At 36.2% G+C, this 17,978-nt stretch overlaps 1 protein-coding gene across 4 annotated transcripts in view; it reads right to left on the bottom strand.

Annotated features, from left to right (window-relative positions):
* The window catches only part of STS (steroid sulfatase), a 132,618-nt gene that overhangs the window by 11,772 nt on the left and 102,868 nt on the right, over positions 1–17,978 (bottom strand). For all 4 annotated transcript variants that reach the window (XM_087726691.1, XM_087726693.1, XM_087726692.1 and 1 more), the window contains one exon: positions 15,471–15,592. In XM_087726691.1, coding sequence (XP_087582817.1) covers positions 15,471–15,592 — 122 coding nt within the window. The remainder of the gene's footprint in view (positions 1–15,470; positions 15,593–17,978) is intronic.

Here is a 17,978-nt window from a genome sequence, read left to right as displayed (position 1 = left end):
CTCTCTCTCTCTGTGTGGCAGTGGTGGGTTTCAAAAAATTTTGGAACCTCTTCTGTAGGTGTGGCCTGCTTTCCGGGTCCACTGGTGGAACCTCTTCTAACCGGTTCGGTAGATTTGACGAACCGGTTCTACCGAATAGGTGCGAACTGGTAGGAACCCACCTCTGCTGCAGTCCTATGTATGTTGAATCCTCCAGCTCTTTAGACAAGAAACAAAATGCTGGGGGACAAATGCAGAACCTTTTGATTTATGCTATCTCCAACTTTTGTTATTGTTAAAGGAGGTGGGAGGCTCATACAGGATAAAGAAAACTTTTAACTGGTATAATTATTTTCTAAATAGTATAAAAAACTTGTCCACAAATTGATCTACTTGCTCTCTAGTTACCCTTTGTCCTCTATGCCATAAAACTGAAATGTTTCACATGGACCTTAAAAAAGTCATATGTTATAGTGGTTAAGGTTTGGACTAGGACCAGGAAGACCAGACCCTCAGCCATGAGAATATTTCATAGGGTATTTGATATGGGCATGAAGGTAGGCCTGAACCTCCCATGAAAAAAAAGAATACAGTATTGATCAGTAAAACTTAAAATGTTAAAATAAAATTAATTAATCAAATTAAAAGAATCTAATCACTGCAATCTTGGAGCCATGATACTGCAGTACCTTTAAAATACTGGATTAATCAAACTCAAATTTTCTTATCTTATCAGATGATCAGTCTATGCAGACCAAGATGGAGAATATCTGTAACCAAAATGCATTTTTATGATTTATAATCACTGGCAATATTATCTGTGGATGATAAGAACTCAGCTCAGTAACATCTGCTGAACCACAGATTGCCAGTGCCCTTTCAAATGCAAACTTTTTATGATTTAAACTGTTCTTTCTACATTTCTCATCAAAATATATAATGAATAAAATATAACGTGATATACAACATATAAAACCATAAAATTGGAACAAACTGCTATTTTCTTAGTCTGCACTCTTTCTGCACTCTTACAATGCATTTCCTAGCATTCAGTCTAGATGAATAAGAGTTTCTAATAAAGCTCAAGTTATTATATTTCATTTGCTTTTATGGTAGAAGATAAAGTAGTACTTGAAGAAAAGAGTTCTTTCATTTCGTTTTAATCTCATAAATGCTTGAAAGAAGCTATCTTGTATCTTCATGAATTCCTTCAGCATTTTAGAAAAAAATAGGCAATATATTGGCTAAAAGCTACTGATTAATGTAAATGAAATCCTATGCATGTCTTTTGAGAATTCTCACTGAGGAAAAATTGGCTTTAGAACTTCAGTTAGTATCTGCTAAGAGTGCCTATATGTGAGGAGTAAAACCAGATATTTTAACCAAAATATGCACTTTCACATAAAGGTGCCAATCACAAACTTTAGACATGTAGTCCAGAATCATCTTGGATAGTGAGAAGGATAGTGTATAAATTTAAATAAATAAATGTGGACAAGGCTATGCGAGCTGTGAGTACCTCCACTTGTGTACTGGACCCGTGTCCCTCCTGGCTGGTTGCCAACAGCAGTGAGGTGACACGAGGCTGGATCCAAGCGGTTGTTGTTGCATCTCTTCGGGAGGGGCACTTCCCCACCGAGCTTAAGGCAGCGGTGGTGAGGCCCCTTCTGAAGAAACCGTCTTTGGATCCAGCTGTTTTTAATAACTACCGTCCAGTCTCCAACCTTCCCTATGTGGGGAAGGTTGTTGAGAAAGTGGTTGCTCTCCAGCTTCAGCGTACCTTGGAGGAAGCAAACTATCTTGACCCCTTCCAGTCCGGCTTCAGACCAGGTTACAGCACAGAAACCGCTTTGGTCGCATTGACCGATGATCTCTGGAGAGCTAGGGATGGAGGCTTTGCGTCCATCCTAGTTCTCCTTGACCTCTCAGCGGCTTTCGATACCATCGACCATGGTATCCTTCTGCGACGACTGCGGGAGGTGGGAGTGGGCGGCACTGTCTTGCAGTGGTTCTCCTCCTACCTCTCGGACAGGTCGCAGTCGGTGTTGGTGGGTGGGCAGAGATCGTCCCCGAGGCCCCTAACATATGGGGTGCCACAGGGGTCGGTCTTGTCCCCCCTCCTATTTAACATATACATGAAACCGCTGGGCGAGATCATTCGGAGGCACGGGATAAAGTATCATCAATATGCGGACGATACACAACTGTATCTGTCCGCCCCGTGCCAACTCAATGAAGCGGTGGATGTGATGAACCAGGGTCTGGAAGCTGTTAAAGACTGGATGAGAGCAAACAAACTGGTGCTCAACCCAGACAAGACCGAGTGGCTGTTGTGTTTTCCTCCCAATAATTTGACTACCGTACCATCAATCAGGCTGGGGGGACAAAATTTATTCCCCTCAGATAGGGTCCGCAACTTGGGAGTCCTCCTGGATCCACAGCTGAGTTTTGATCACCACCTATCAGCTGTGACCAGGGGGGCATTTGCCCAGGTTCGCCTGGTGCGCCAGTTGCGGCCCTACCTGAATCGGGAGGCTCTCACGACAGTCACTCGAGCCCTTGTGATCTCTAAGCTGGAATACTGCAATGTGCTCTACATGGGGCTACCCTTGAAGAGCACCCGGAGACTTCAGCTAGTACAGAACGCGGCCGCGCGAGTGATTGTGGGCGCACCTCGGTTCGCCCACATAACACCTATCCTCCGCGAGCTGCGCTGGCTACCTGTAGATCTCCGGGTGCAATTCAAGGTTTTACTTACCACCCATAAAGCGCTCCATGGTAGTGGATCTGACTATCTGAGAGACCGCCTCCTGCCAATAACCTCCCTGCGTCCCATCAGATCGCATAGAGCGGGCCTCCTCCGTATTCCATCCGCCAGTCAGTGCCGACTGGCGACCACCCGGAGGAGAGCCTTCTCAGTTGCTGCTCCGACGCTATGGAACAATCTCCCCGTGGAGATCCGTACCCTGACCACAGTCCAGGCCTTCCGCACAGCCCTCAAGACCTGGCTAGCCCGTCAGGCCTGGGGATAATTCTCTTGCCCCTCCCGAATGCTGAGTGAATGTTGTGTTTTAGCACTTTTTGTTATTTCACTTTTCTTTTTGTGTATTTTGTCTTTCACTCCCCTTCCCTCATTATTGTAAGCCGCCCTGAGTCCCCTCAGGGAAAAGGGCGGCCTATAAATGTTAAATAAAATAAAAAATAAAAATAAAAAAAATAAATAAATGTAGTAAAAATTCCTGGGAAAGTTTCAATTTTACTCATACTCTCTTGAAATAAATGCATTTGACTTCAAATTATTAATGTCCCAGAACCTCATAGCTTTCAATATTGCATGTGCTGCAACATGATTATGAGATTGTCTCATAATACACACAGAGAGGTACTTAGACACACACACACACACCAATAAATAAATAAATAAATAAATAAATAAATAAATAAATAAATAAATAATATGCATGCACACACATTTACTGTACACACATATACACACATATATAGTACACATAATTTCTAGATTCCTCACTGGCAGGACGATCTTGTTATCAGGTCTACAAGCCTCCTTTCACAGAAGCCTAACCATTACTAGAAGCTGTTCCTGGAAGCTGAGGAAGATCTTTGGGAATTGTAGGTATATGTCATGTATATGAGAATTGTTATAATTGATAACTTATTTTTCCTGATTGGATGCACAAAAATATGATCTTTTATCAATGTTAAAGTTGTGGTGCATTTTTTTTCTTGTTTGCTTCAAAAATGCAATGGCAAAACAATCTAACTTTCTAATCAGTCTTTATATTGTAGAAAGTGCTCAATTTCTGAGGGAGTCAAACTTTTACCACTGCAAAATTTACCGTAGGTAATCACTTTAAAAAACTTGCAATGTATATAACCACTGCCATTGGCGGTGGTGTTGAGAGCTGGCACAATTTCACCATTAATTGGGTATGTCAGAAGTGTGGAAGATTTCTGAATTCTACCAACATATTACCAAGAGAAGGGGCTCCATACCTTCATCCATTCCCCTCCCCCCAAGTTGGAACTGCAATATATGTAAGTCAAGAATTGTAGATGTTTCTGTAGGAACTAAATAGAGTACTTGGTTTTTGGAACATCCTCTCCTTCTTCTTTTAGTCTGGGAAATACTCAGAATCACGGGATATCTTGGATTCTTCCAAGAGACCACTAAATAATCTAAAACTAAAAAAAAAATTTTTTGTATATGTACATATGAATACTATTGTTCCACACCTTTTTCATGGTAAGCTGCATTGTGCATAATGAAGAAAAAAAGTAAGAAATAGCAAAACAAATAAAGAATAAAAGCTTTATAAGAAAAAGGAAAGATATATAAATGTAATGTAGACCAAGACTATTCATTATAGTGCAGCTTCTATACTGGTTGTCGTCATCAATCATGCTTGCTTCTATCATCCCCAGCTAATACTTCATATACTACTTTTTTGTTCTTTAAACTCTTATCTCCATCTTTTTGAGGATGTTATCAACTACATCTAACCAAACTTTTTTGGGACTTTCTCTGACCACATCTTAAGACTATTCATTTTAGGTGTCACATTATTTCTTACATAATCACAATTCCCCTAATTCAAAAAAATGTGCATTCAACAAATTTTTCAATGAGCTTTGAAAACTAAATAAATGGTCAGCAGATCTGCTTGACATAAATCCTAACTGGACTTCCCAAATTGCGTTTATCTTCCCCTTTCATTCATTTCCAATTAACTCCCCTTATCAATCTTCCTGCAATTTTTGCATTTGCTATCTGGTTCTTTGTACAACATCAATAATCTTTCAACTGTCAGACAGTAATACAGATTTCAAAAACATATTAAACAAGTCTTACATTTAGTCCATTAGCTGTCTGCCATATCCATATCTTAACATTTCTATAATTACCCTATCCACATTTGCAGTCTCCTTTTTGATGTTCTTATGACATTTATGACTTCCTTTTCATCCTATTTTTTTCTGTTATACTATATAGCATCCAACTCCATCATTACTATATCACTAATTTTTTTTAAAAAAATCTCTAAATAATCCTTCCATGTTCCAACATTTTCTCGCTTCAATTTTGTCCCAAATCATTTCTTCTCTTTAATATTTAATTTCATTCATTTTGTTGGAGACTCTTATTTAGCCCTTTCCAAAGATTTTTAATTTTTTTCTGTAGAATCCCTCAACCCTGAACTTTTTTTTAATTGCACACTTTGCAACAAACTTTTTTTATATACATTATACAATAACTTTCTTTTATTCTTTTTGTGGTTAGATTTCTCCTATATTGACTTTTTTCTTTCTTCTTCTTTCATATCACAATTCTACCACGCAGCTTTTTAAATATTTTCCATTGCTACAACTCCATATATTTATCTGGTACCCTATAACAAATCGTTTTATCCCATCCCAAGCAGTTAGTATGTTCTGAAATTATGTATTCAAGTACAACATCAAATACAACAATCTATATGACACCAACTCATATTTTATATACTGTATATATATTAGCCTATTCAATTAAATTGCTTTTTAACTTTCAATTAAAACTGCATCTTTACTTCCCTCCACCTATTCATCAGTTCCATTCCACAAAATCAAGCCACCTTTATTCAGATTTAGTATATCATTCCACTTTTCCTTGTTTCTTGGGCATATAATTATCATTCTTTCATTCATGTTCTTTATCTTGTACTATTCTTATGGTCCAAGTAACAATCTTTTATATGCCATTATTTCAAGAGGAGGCAGTAGATGTGGACAGAAGGCCTTTGCACAACTCTCTCTTGAATGCCAATTGTGCCTTTCCTTAATTGGGACTTCTGTTCTGAGAGAGAGAGCATTTGCTATATACAGGTTCAGCTATTTTTTTCTTTGATTTTTTTAAAAAAATAATATACTTTACACAGTTATGAATTGTGAAGTGATTTTATAAATTCTATAAATATTTTTTGGCAATTTATGGATGTTATACATTGACATCTGTTCCCGTCATGGTTTTGTTTAATTGGGGATTCACTTAATGTATTTTAATAAGATAGACAATGTACAGGCTAGGTTAGGAGGTTTAGGTTTGGCTATGCATTCTTTGGCTAAAAAAAGGACAATATTGTTCATTCAGGAAACATTCTGCTATTAGTACACCAATTCCCAGTTTTTCCCTTAGTAGGTTTAAACTATTCCACAAACCTAGTATCTCTTATACAGAGAGCCCAATATACTATTGTTTTATTCTCACCAACTAGAAGGTACAGTTCATTTATTTTGACTACACTCAGAAAAATCTATATACTTCTAAAACTCTTGTTGTCATGATATTTTACTGGGTAAAATGGTGCATCATAGGGCAACAATTTTTGAACCAAAATTCCTCAAATGGGCTAACTCACAGTATGTGTTCAAAATTTAAGACTCATGACATGTAAGGGAAATAAATTTGAGAAAGGTATGGCTGCTTCAGTGTTACTGCTGCTGCTCTGATTCTGCTGCAACTGTGGTCAAATGATCTTCATTTTCAATGTTCTAAGATGATTTCCCAGACAAGAGGGAGGGAGGGAGGGAGGGAGGGAAGGAAGGAAGGATTTCCAATGTTTCTTATCAGATTCCCCAAAATAAAGTCAGTGGGGAGGCCAGCAGGAAGCACAAAGGGTGGAAGCACTCTTGCTCCCACTGTTTTTTTGTCCACCCTTGGTCATACTGGTTTTTTTTCCCTTTAAGTATAGAACTATCAATAAAGGAGAATATTTGTAGCTCAGGATTGAAATGGGAGGGGGACTGTGGTGCTCTCTGAGCTTGATTGTTTTCTTGCAGATGTTTCATTACCCAAATTAGGTAACATCATCAGCACTGATTATTTTACTTAATTTGGGTCATACAATATCTGCAAGAAAACAATGAAGCTATAGCAATAGCAATAGCAGTTAGATTTATATACCGCTTCATAGGGCTTTCAGCCCTCTCTAAGTGGTTTACAGAGTCAGCATATCGCCCCCAACAATCTGGGTCCTCATTTTACCCATCTCGGAAGGATGGAAGGCGGAGTCAACCCTGAGCCGGTGAGATTTGAACAGCCGAACTGCAGCTAACAGTCAGCTGAAGTAGCCTGCAGTGCTGCACTCTAACCACTGTGCCACCTCGGCTCAGAGAGTACTGGGACCCCTTAGTAAAGAAATATCTATGAAACAATGACAGAATGGGATTTGGCTTGTCTAGTGCACATTACATGTTATTTAATCATCAATTATTTTCCAATGAAGATGTGTGTATGAATTATATGAGAATATAGATATTGAATTCTTGTCTTTTTTTAATTGTGACAAATGTATTTAACAATGTGACAGCAAATGCTGATATTTAAATAAAAGTGAATTAGCCTCTTTAAAACATCTGTGTTGATATATTATAATTCAGAGCTGTCAACATTATGCTCTCCTTACAGACATTCCTAATTTAGCTCAGGATGACTTTAATTCAAACAGATGCTAGAAGCAGTTTTTACATATGAAGAAAAAAGAAAACACTTCCCAGCTGTGTTACACTTTTAATCACCAAAATATGCTGTTTTAATCTGGAATGGAGTCAGTGCTGAGTTTAAAATCAGCAATTTAAAAACATCACTGCTAGATAGGTCTTAGCAGAGTTGGGAAATCTTATCTTCCATAAAATCTGCTTAATTCTACTCTTCCTGTACTTAAGATCTTCATCCTTGGATTGTACATACACCTTTCTCTGTTTTCTAATTGCTAATTGCACAGGAATAGTACGATTTGATGAGAGGTGGGTTTCAAATCCTGGCACTACCAGTTCACTCATGCATGTGCAGAAGCATCCAGGTGGGTGGGCGGAGCCTCCCACTGCCGCCACTACCGGTTCAGCCGATCTGGGCCAATCTGGGAACAATCTGGATTTGATGGGTCATACACCCTATCGATAATTCAAATAATATCCATGAGTTCCATTCTTGGCCCTCTTGTTTAGAAAAGGACATAGTTGACACAATGTGGTACTCTTAGTTTATAACTCCAAGCAGCTACAGCTAGTATAATTAAGGTAAAATAAACTGAATTCAGCCATTTCTCTGGAATGTCCACAACATCAGTTTTCATGAACTCTATTTTATTGGGAAAGTATAAGATATACCCAAGAATTAAGTGTATACATCAGTGCCCCTGTCTAGTTCATTATTATGGCAAAGGTGAAACTAGTTTGGGTGGTAGAGTACACTATAAAAATGAAATCTTATACGTTTGGAACTGCTCATTTCCTCCATTTCCAGAAAGAACACAGCCAGCTAACAACTGGATATGTCCCACGATAAGTAATACTACAACTGTTATACCTACTTTGATAAGATGTATCTGCCATAAAATTAAAAAAATCCAAGAGATTTGCTGCAGTGCAAGGGCAAAACTCTGGCTTGGAATATCACTCCAATAATCTTTCTGCATCCTTACCTTGTGCTATTAACATATTACTGGATTTGGTGCACACTTTCTTTGCTATTCTATGTGTGTGTTGGTTTATGAAATGAAATTTCATACACACACATAAACACACACACTTCATGTTATTTCATGTTATTCCCAATGGCTCAGTACTACAGTACTAAGATTAGGATTTATATGCAATTTAATTTAGGTGGATGAGATGGAAGGGGGGGGGGGAATCCTTTTTCTGAAAATAAATTAAGAAAATCTGGTTCAGATTTTCAGTAAGATAATCATAACAAATACAGTTGACATTATAGATATGAAATTATCACAGTATTCATTTACCAGATTACAGTAAACACAACTCATACACTTTGATAAATTACATGCTTAAAAGTCCCCTTTTAAATGAAAATTAAGTAAACCTACTCCTTCTTGTTTAATAAATAAATAAATAAATAAATAAATAAATAAATAAATTGATACAGTTGAAGATACTGTATTCTCTTCCAATAGATGTTTTCAACCAGAGGCTGAATAGTCATCTATCAGGGATGGTATAATGAATCCTGCAGTTTTGTAGAGAATTGGACTTGATGATCTCCCAGGTCCCTTCCAACTCTATGATTCTATAATTCTATGAGTCAGTTACAATTACAAAGAGTGCACTCTTAGAGGACCTCAAATAGGAGATAATTTGTATGGCTCTTTGGGAGTTCAAAAATATGGAATTAAGACAGAATAGCAGATGAAGCTGCTTGCTATGGTTAGGTTGCCATAGGCAATCACATAACTTTAGCTTATTTTTTAGTATTTTATATGGAGTGGGTTTTTTATTTAAAAGTAAACATAAAACAGATCTATAACTTATAAATGGTTTACTTTTCTGTTAGTAAAAGAAAAGGCTTTATTGTGGGAAAAGGAGTCTTGATTCATAATATAAAATCGAACTGTATGGCTGCTGGTAAAAATCAATTGCCGTGAAATGTTCTTACTGTCAAAGCTATGTTTTTATTAAGAGCATTAAGATAATATTAGACTTATAGGGTCTTCATGTAACAGCTGTTCAAAAACTATGCGATCTTGAGGTTGCTCCATTGTTGCTGTTAGCATCTAATCTCTTGAATGATTTTTTAAATTGTTTAATGACTACTTTTTATGTTTATCACTTTGTTGTAGACTGCTGAAAGTCATTTTTTGTAAGATGCAGCCTTATAATTTAATTATAAGAATACATTTCAAAAGTTAATTAAACAAAAATATTATAAGACATTAAAGTTTTTATTTAAAAGTATCCAATATCACTATTTTTTATTTTCATTTTGCCATGAGGAAAATAGACATTAGAAAAGGTATCTCAGCATATGAGTATAGACTCATTTGCTGACAAGTATAAATGATCATTAAATCATCACTTGAGTTTCAGTGATATAAATATGATTCATTGATATTGATTCATTAATCAATAAAGTCTTAAGAGTTTTTATTCATGGAATTTCAAAAGACTAGTCTGTAATTTTGAGAGTAAAATAAATACTACATTAAAAGAAGAAAGGTTTTCAGTTTATTAGAGATTTATTTGGGCAACCATGCTGGTTTCTCTTGAGTTCTCTATTTTTCTTCTTCATTGGAATTTTGCTAGACTGGGCTTTTATAATCTCACTTTTCAAAATTTCCCAAGCTTCTTAAAGTTTCTCATCCATGGAATCCTTCCCAAGCTCTCTCTAAATTTATTGAAATCAGCTCTCTTAAATCCAAGATTCTAGTTTGACTTTGTTCTATTGCTTGTGTTTGCATGTTGAATTCCAATATTGCATGGTCACTCCTCACCCTCCTGCCAAGGTTCCTGTAACTTCAATGCCTTCTATCATTTCATCTCTGTTAGTGAGATTTAAGTATGACTCACCCTCTAGTTTCCTTCTCTATTTTGGGGCGGACAAAGTTATCTACTAGGTTTGTCAGCAATCTTTGATCTTCCACTAGGTGTAGAGGTTGTTTCCCAGCCAATGTCAGGATAGTTAAAGTCCCCCATTACTATTGTGGTGTGCTTCCTACATACCTTAATTAACTGACTATCAAAAAGTACATTTATTTCCTCTGTTTGGTTGGGTGGCCTCTAGTATACACCTATGGGAATGTCATTCTTTTTTCCAAAATGCATTCAAGACAGTTTTCATCATTGTTCTACTTATTATAGCACCATGATGATGAACCTATGGAATGCATGCTTGAAGTGGCACACAGAGCCATCTCTCTGGGCACGCAAGCTGTCACCTGTTGCAAAGATCTACCTGAATGGTGTCTGTCTTGCTGCCCTTCAACTTTCTTGAACTGGTCAGTCTCTGGACAGATATTGAAGTGTCAGCTGTTGACTTTACTGAGGAAAAATCCATGCAAATTGTAACCCTGTGAAAATTATGACTCTATATTTGGGGAACAGGTCAAATTAAGATTATGTAGGTGTATGAAATTCTATGTTTGTGGAACATCATGTTTTCAGTATTGCAATGTGCTCCATGTTGGGCTGCAGCTGAATGTTAATTGGACCATTGGGCCATTTTTTTTCTGGTGGACCATTAACTAAGGCTAATTCCTGGAAATAGTTTGTTTCTTAGGAGAACTTCACAGGCTGAAGGTAAAGGTTTACCATAGCTTTAATTCAAGGTATAAATAAATAAATCTACAAATCTACAAGGTACTATTATATGACATACAATATGTGGCTAGATTATATGAAACACCATAAGAGCCTCTGGAGAGATAATTATCTTTGTTCTAGACTCTGGTAGCAACATGAGAAAGATCCGTGTAGAAGCTTCTCCCAAGTTAATTTCATCTCTATTGTCTGTCCTGTGCTAGGTAAAGATATTTTTCTTCTAAACTGACTTGCAGCTGAAATAGATTTTACTCTTTTAGGCATTTTCATAACTTGGTTATTGATTATTTTAAAATTTTATTTCCTTTTTTATTGTCTCTGTCTGAGTTATTCTTTGTGTCTCCACTAATGTTATTATTTTATCAGAACGTATTGGTAACAGCTGAAATACCACATTTAGTAGAATATTGCAAATGATATAAATATATATTTGATTAGGTATAAGATCAAAATGAGGTTTAATGTTTTTCTGTTTTAGGTCTATAATCAGATCTTGCAACCCTGTGCCTTCCAAATATCAAAACCAATAATGCCCCAGCATCCATTAAATGTATGTCTTATAATAAAACAAAAGCACTGAACAAAATGCAGCTGAATACCTCATATTTTCCGCTTCTTCACTGTCGCTAACATAATGTTTCTGTTCACTGGTGAATAATATCATAATGCAGAATTATTTACAAATGAGATTATCAAAAGAACAAATTAAGGTAAGGATCTGACTCAGTTCTTAGAAAAATTGAGGATTTAGCTGTTTCTGTTCTGATAGCAATTCTATATTTAGTGTTACATCAACACAAAGTGATTTCTATTCAGCATGTTTGCAGAGATCACCTGTTTGCAAATATCCCTAATTCACTTTGTGATTTTTTAAAAATAATTATTTGCCAATGGCGGTGTATATTTTGAAAGAATGGGAGAAAAAAAGGCAGATGACAACAGACCTGTCACTGAGATACTGCTTGAAATGCTCATACTATACCGATAACATCGCTCACATATCAGAGGGAAAGAGCAAAAGAAGTGCCTAGACATTTTCTTTATGTACTGTAATGTGCAAGAGAGAGATAAGCTACATAGGGACCTTTGGATACTTTGCGAATACTCTTTATAAATGTTCTTCTATTGTGCTAAGACCAAAAAGGTATTTATGAAGATCAGGGCTGGTCAAGAGACCAGTCAATCAAACTGTCCCTGGAGACTTGCCACATGAAAGAGACAAGAACAATGTTTGAATCCTCGTGTAGGCTTCCTGAACAAAATAGCATAAAAAGATCAAGGATAGAATCTGGCCAACATATGGCTGCACAATGTAAGAAAAAGCCAATGGGCATCAACAGAAAAAAGACATTCAACTTTTTGTATGTGAACAGCCTTCTGGGGTTTTCATGAGAACTGATACTTTTGTACTCTTAGCTCTTTCTTTGATCTTTTTTCCTCTTTTTCTTGCTTTATAGTAATTTCAATTCATTTTTATCTTCTTTTTTAAAAGTTTTAATAAAATTATATTTCGAAAAGAAAATCTGCTGAGAAGTTGTTGCCCAACACTTTAAAAAAAAACCTGCAAGATGGCTAAGAAAGAGAACTTTTCCACTAAAGAAAGAACAAATATCCCACTAAAGTCAAACGTATATTTGAAAGGCACTGCCTTTTGTTTCCTTTCATTATTTTGTTTTTTTCAAACGGCTCTAATTTACATATCTTGTCAGGGTGTGTGCAGTTTCATCTCATGGACTAATCAAGGAGGGTGCATATGTGTTGACTCTGTCTGTGTGTGTATGTTTGTGTGTGTGTGTGTGTGTAATATTTTGGTTATATATCTTTTCATGTATATATCTAGTGGGAAAGAGAAAATTGTTTGTGCTCCATTCTTTATTGAAATTCTTTATTGAAAGACTAGAGTGAGCAGACAGCAGCATTTAAAGACAACTACTTCACTTGTAAGATTTTCATATGAAGGAAAGGAGGAGGAAAAGGAGGAAGAGGAGGAGGAAAAAGGGTTGTCATATACAGTATAAATAAAAAAAGAATACAAGAGTAAGTGATAGCCCAATCACTGAGTCATAGAATCAAAAGGTTGGAAATAATCCCAGCATAGGAATCCCTAATTTCTGAGTATTTTTTTCTCCAAGATGAACATGCCCAATGACCCCAGCCATTGCCTCCAAGACTTTGTATCATCCTATTTACTCTCCTTTAGAAACACCCCAGTTTGTTAGCATCCCTCAGTCATACCCAAGAAAACACATTCTTAGAATGAAAATGATAGCTCATTTTGTGGAGCCTGTGATCTGCAGGCATTGTGCAGCTGAAACACTTCTAGCTTCATGCAGCATGGCAAATGAGGAAAGATGTTTCCTTCATAAGCCTTCATTAAGCTCTACTCAGAGGCTCTTCGGATGTAATGCTTACGGACAGAATTCTCTACTGTATATTACACACCCATCTATGTAGTTTTCTGGACAGAAACTCTTTTCTATGTTGTTACTTTCTAGCTACCAGCTAAAAACAACTTTGTTTCTTGACTTTTATAGATGCTATCTTCTGCATTTATCGTTTTTATTATTCTCATACACTAATTCTTACCAAGCCTCTTGCTTTTATGACTGCTGTTTTGTTATTTAATTTTCAATTTATCATGCTCAAGAAAGTCCAATTGCCTTTTGAAAAGCACCTTTGGGACAGCCATGACCTAGATAATTGAGAATCTCCATAGACGTTTGTCATGCTACCATGCTTAAAAGAAAATATGGATAAACACTTTTCTACTCGTATTTGTTGAAAACTTCTAGGGTGAAAGGTGGCATGTTATATCTCATTGAAGACCTTCATCTAAAAATTTTCTGCAACCTTGTAGACATTAGTGTGTGTGCATGTATGATTTCTAATGTTTTATAAAATTCTTAGGCTATCATTCAATCATTCTTTACAATAAAACATGATCAATGAATTTCTAGAATATATAGTCAATGTTCTCATGTTAAGAAATGATCTTTAAGCATCAGGCATGTTTAGGAGATCTGATGGAGTTTGAAAAAGGTTATACAGTTATTCTTTTAAACTGTAAGCTCTAATAACATTATTTGGGGAAAAAATCTAATAGACTGGACAACAAAGCTTATTTATTGCATATTCAATAAATGACAGAATAATCAAGTTGAAGGGCAGAGTTAGTATTTCTGTATAAGGGTAGAATTACCCTTAAAATGAATGAAAATAAAGTTGATCACAATACAGCTTATTTTGGAATAAAGTTGTAATTTATTGCCCATTTCCTGGGAACTACATAAAGGTTAATCAGTAGCTTTTTCCTTCACTGTATGTGCCATAATATAGTTAAATGTATCCCATTTACTATCTGCCTGTAGTTGGGAAGGTCTTCAGCACTTTGATCAGTGACAATGATGTGTTACCAAATCTTCATGAATGCTAGGCAATGCAATGGAATGAACTGATAGAATGATACTGAAATATGATAATTTTATTTAATCAAATAACAATGAGAAGAAGCTGACCTTGAACTCTGAAATGCCAATTGTAGCTAAATCTATTTATAGCTGATTTTAAATTCCAGTGTTAATGTTCTACATACTGAATGAAATACTAAGCAAAGTGGCCTATTTATCATCAAATGATAAATAGAAGGTTTACTTGTAACCTTCTCACAAGTAAAATCAATGGGGAAGTCAGTTTGCCTTAACAACAGTGTTACTAAACTGCTGTGATTCACTTAACAACTGTGACAAAAAAGGTTGTAAAATGTAAAAAAAAATTCACTTTACAACTGTCCTGTTTAACAATGGAAATTTTGGACTCAATTGAGGTTGTAAGTTGAGGACTACCTGTACTGAATGGGGGCAGGGATGAAACCTTACTAATTTTCAGAAAAGTTTTGATTATTTAATTTTTATTCAATGATTAATATATTACTCTAGAAAAATGTTGTGTCTGCCAATTTACTGGTTCCTTTCTACTTTCTTTTCCTATTGCACATAATGCTCTGATTTTTAAAAAAATCCATTATATAGTAAAACAAAATAGTCAAAAGTAGAAAACTTTTGGGCAACTACAAAATGGAACAAGATATATAGATTGCCTGGTATTGTCCATGTATTTATATTTGAAAATGTATCCCTTATAATATGAGAGATTAAAGTTTTAACATATATTGCATTATAAATCATGAATGTAATACTGTGAGAATGTAAATGTTTGCTGTCTTGCTTCAAACTGTGCTATATAGAACAGTTTCTTCCTCCCAAGATCAAGAGTTACGATAATAATTTTTTCATGCCCATAGTCCAAAGCTCTTCCCACCAAGTATTTCCAACTGCAATAAAATTATATAAAATATTTAAATTTAAACAGAAAGTTTTACTTACTGTTTCTTGGATGCCACCGAACTGCATTTAAATATGCATTACAATAATGAAAGAGAAATTCATGCTCAGATTGGAGAGCATTGCCTTGAAGCAAGGGCATTAGATCATGTCCATCAATAATTCTGAAAAAGACAATATATCATAATACGTAGAAACCATAAATGGTTTGATCAAAAAACAAAGTTGTGACTTAAGCATTTCCATTTTTTGATAAATACAACACTAGCACTGTATATACCTCCGGCAGTTAATTCCATATATTAAGTGACCACCCAACCTCTTCCTCTCCCTCTCCTTCTGCAAAAAAGTTGCTAAAATTGATATATACATATTTGTAAGTAGGACTGTTCTTGTTTTAGGCAAAGTAAACCAACCACCAGAGGCTAAAATGTTGATAATTAATAAATCCATTGCAGTTTTTCATGGGAAAACCCTGCCTTGAAAATAGCAAGCAAGTATACTATATGATGAAGGATCAATGTTGAAGTAGGATTGAGATGCTTATCTATGGAAAACCTGCCTTTTGTTTCTCATCAGACATGGCTTGGGCAGGCCCTGAATGAATACAAGCCATGAAATGCTGTGCAATATGAAGTTTCAGCCTTCAGAAATCCTATTGGATAGGCCTGCCCCAGGTGACTAATGGACTCAATTGGGTTCCAGAGGGAACTTATTTAATCAAGCCTGCTATTTGGTCCAATTGAAGACTTTGTGGAAGGCTTGGAATAGCAAAGCAGCAATGGCTTCAAATCAGATTGCACCTGAACAACTTCTCTGTGCCCAGGTTTCCCAATGCTTCGCATAGTATATAACAGAATAACAGAATTGGGAAGGACCTTGTAGGTTTTCTAGTCCAACCCCTTGCTTAGGCAGGAAACCCTACACCACTTCAGACAAATTGTTATCCAATATCTTCTTTAAAACTTCCAGTGTTGGAACATTCAGAACTTCTGGAGGCAAGTTGTTCCACTGATTAATTGTTCTAACTGTCAGGAAATTTCTTCTTAGTTCTAGGTTGCTTCTCTCTTTGATTGGTTTCCACCCATTGCTTCTTGTTCCAAAGGTTTTATTTCTTTTAAAAAACACAAATATTTCATCATTCGTCAATCATTAAAACATTGAAGTACATTGAAGCCTTCCATCCTTCCGAGGTGGGTAAAATGAGGACCCAGATTGTTGGGGGCAATATGCTGACTCTCTGTAAACCGCTTAGAGAGGGCTGAAAGCCCTATGAAGCGGTATATAAGTCTACTGCTATTGCTATTGCTATTTCTATGTGTTTTATTTATATTCATCAGCACTCCTCTCATATACGCTTTGCTTGCATCCCATACGAATTCCATAGATGTACCCTTATTCATATTCAAAACAAAATATTCAGATAGTAATTTTTTACAATCATTAATATACTTTTCATATCTAAATAAGTTTTCATTAAATCTCCAAGACCTTCTTGCCTGCACTACCCTTCCCAACTCCATCCAAACTGGGTTATGGTCCGAAAGGACCCTAGCCGCAATCTTTGTCTTCTTGACCCTAGAAAGCAAATCATTAGTGGTTAGTATAAAATCAATCCTTGAAAGGGATTGATGCCTGTCCGAGAAGAAAGTGAAGTCATATTCCTCTGCATTTCTTTCTCGCCAAATATCTCTCAATTCAAAGTCATCCATGATGTCAAAGAAAGGTTTAGGTAACTTTGCTCGCATCTTAGTATTTAGGCGGGAAGTCTTCTTATCTCTCTTAGTGTCTATCACTCCATTCCAGTCACCCAGTAGTATACAGGAACTATAGTCCCACTGTACTAATTTAGCATGAAGATTTCTATAGAATCTATCTTGCTGTTGATTGGGAGCATAAATTCCCAAAAGTAATGTCTTTTTCCCTTCTAGGATTAAGTCTAAAGCAATATGTCTTCCGAAGAGATCTGCTTCTATTAATTCAGCTTTCATATCTTTTCTTAAGTATACAACTATACCATTCTTCTTTTCCATAGCGGAAGCTGCAAAATGTTGACCAAGTTTTGAGTTAATCAAATATTTTTGATCAGTTGACTTGATATGAGTTTCTTGCAAACAAATTACATCATTCTTAAACTGAGATAATGAAATATTTTCTTCCTCTTCTGTGGAGAATTCAGTCCGTTGACATTCCATGTTAAAATCTTAGTTGTCATCTTTGGTTGGCTGAAGCATTTTTAGAGCTTCCTGCATGGCCTGTTTAACCTTAGGTCTAGCTCCTCCCACTGCTTCCAGACTTGTTATTGTAGTTCCTTGATCGATGGCCGGTGATTGTTGATGCTGTTGCTTTTTAGCTTGTTTCTCCATTTGTCTAGTAGTCATGCAGCTAGGTCTTTGTTCCATAACACCTTGCACTTCTAGAAAAGAGAGATGCTCCATCTTGTCTGGTGGTTGTGTAGTTTGCTGTCTATCCTGTCCTTCTTGTGGTCTTTCTCTAGGTCCAGATGGTGCAGGGTATCCGGCCTTCAATATATTATAATAAAAATCTCGG

This window comes from Thamnophis sirtalis, unplaced genomic scaffold (genome assembly GCF_051295495.1).
Source record: "Thamnophis sirtalis isolate CommonGarterSnake01/CBP01778 unplaced genomic scaffold, rThaSir2_p1.2 scaffold_12, whole genome shotgun sequence".
In the NCBI taxonomy this organism is placed as follows: Eukaryota; Metazoa; Chordata; class Lepidosauria; order Squamata; family Natricidae; genus Thamnophis; species Thamnophis sirtalis.
The sequence above is the reverse complement of the archived record's forward strand: the minus strand, read 5'-3'. Positions and strand labels throughout refer to the sequence as shown.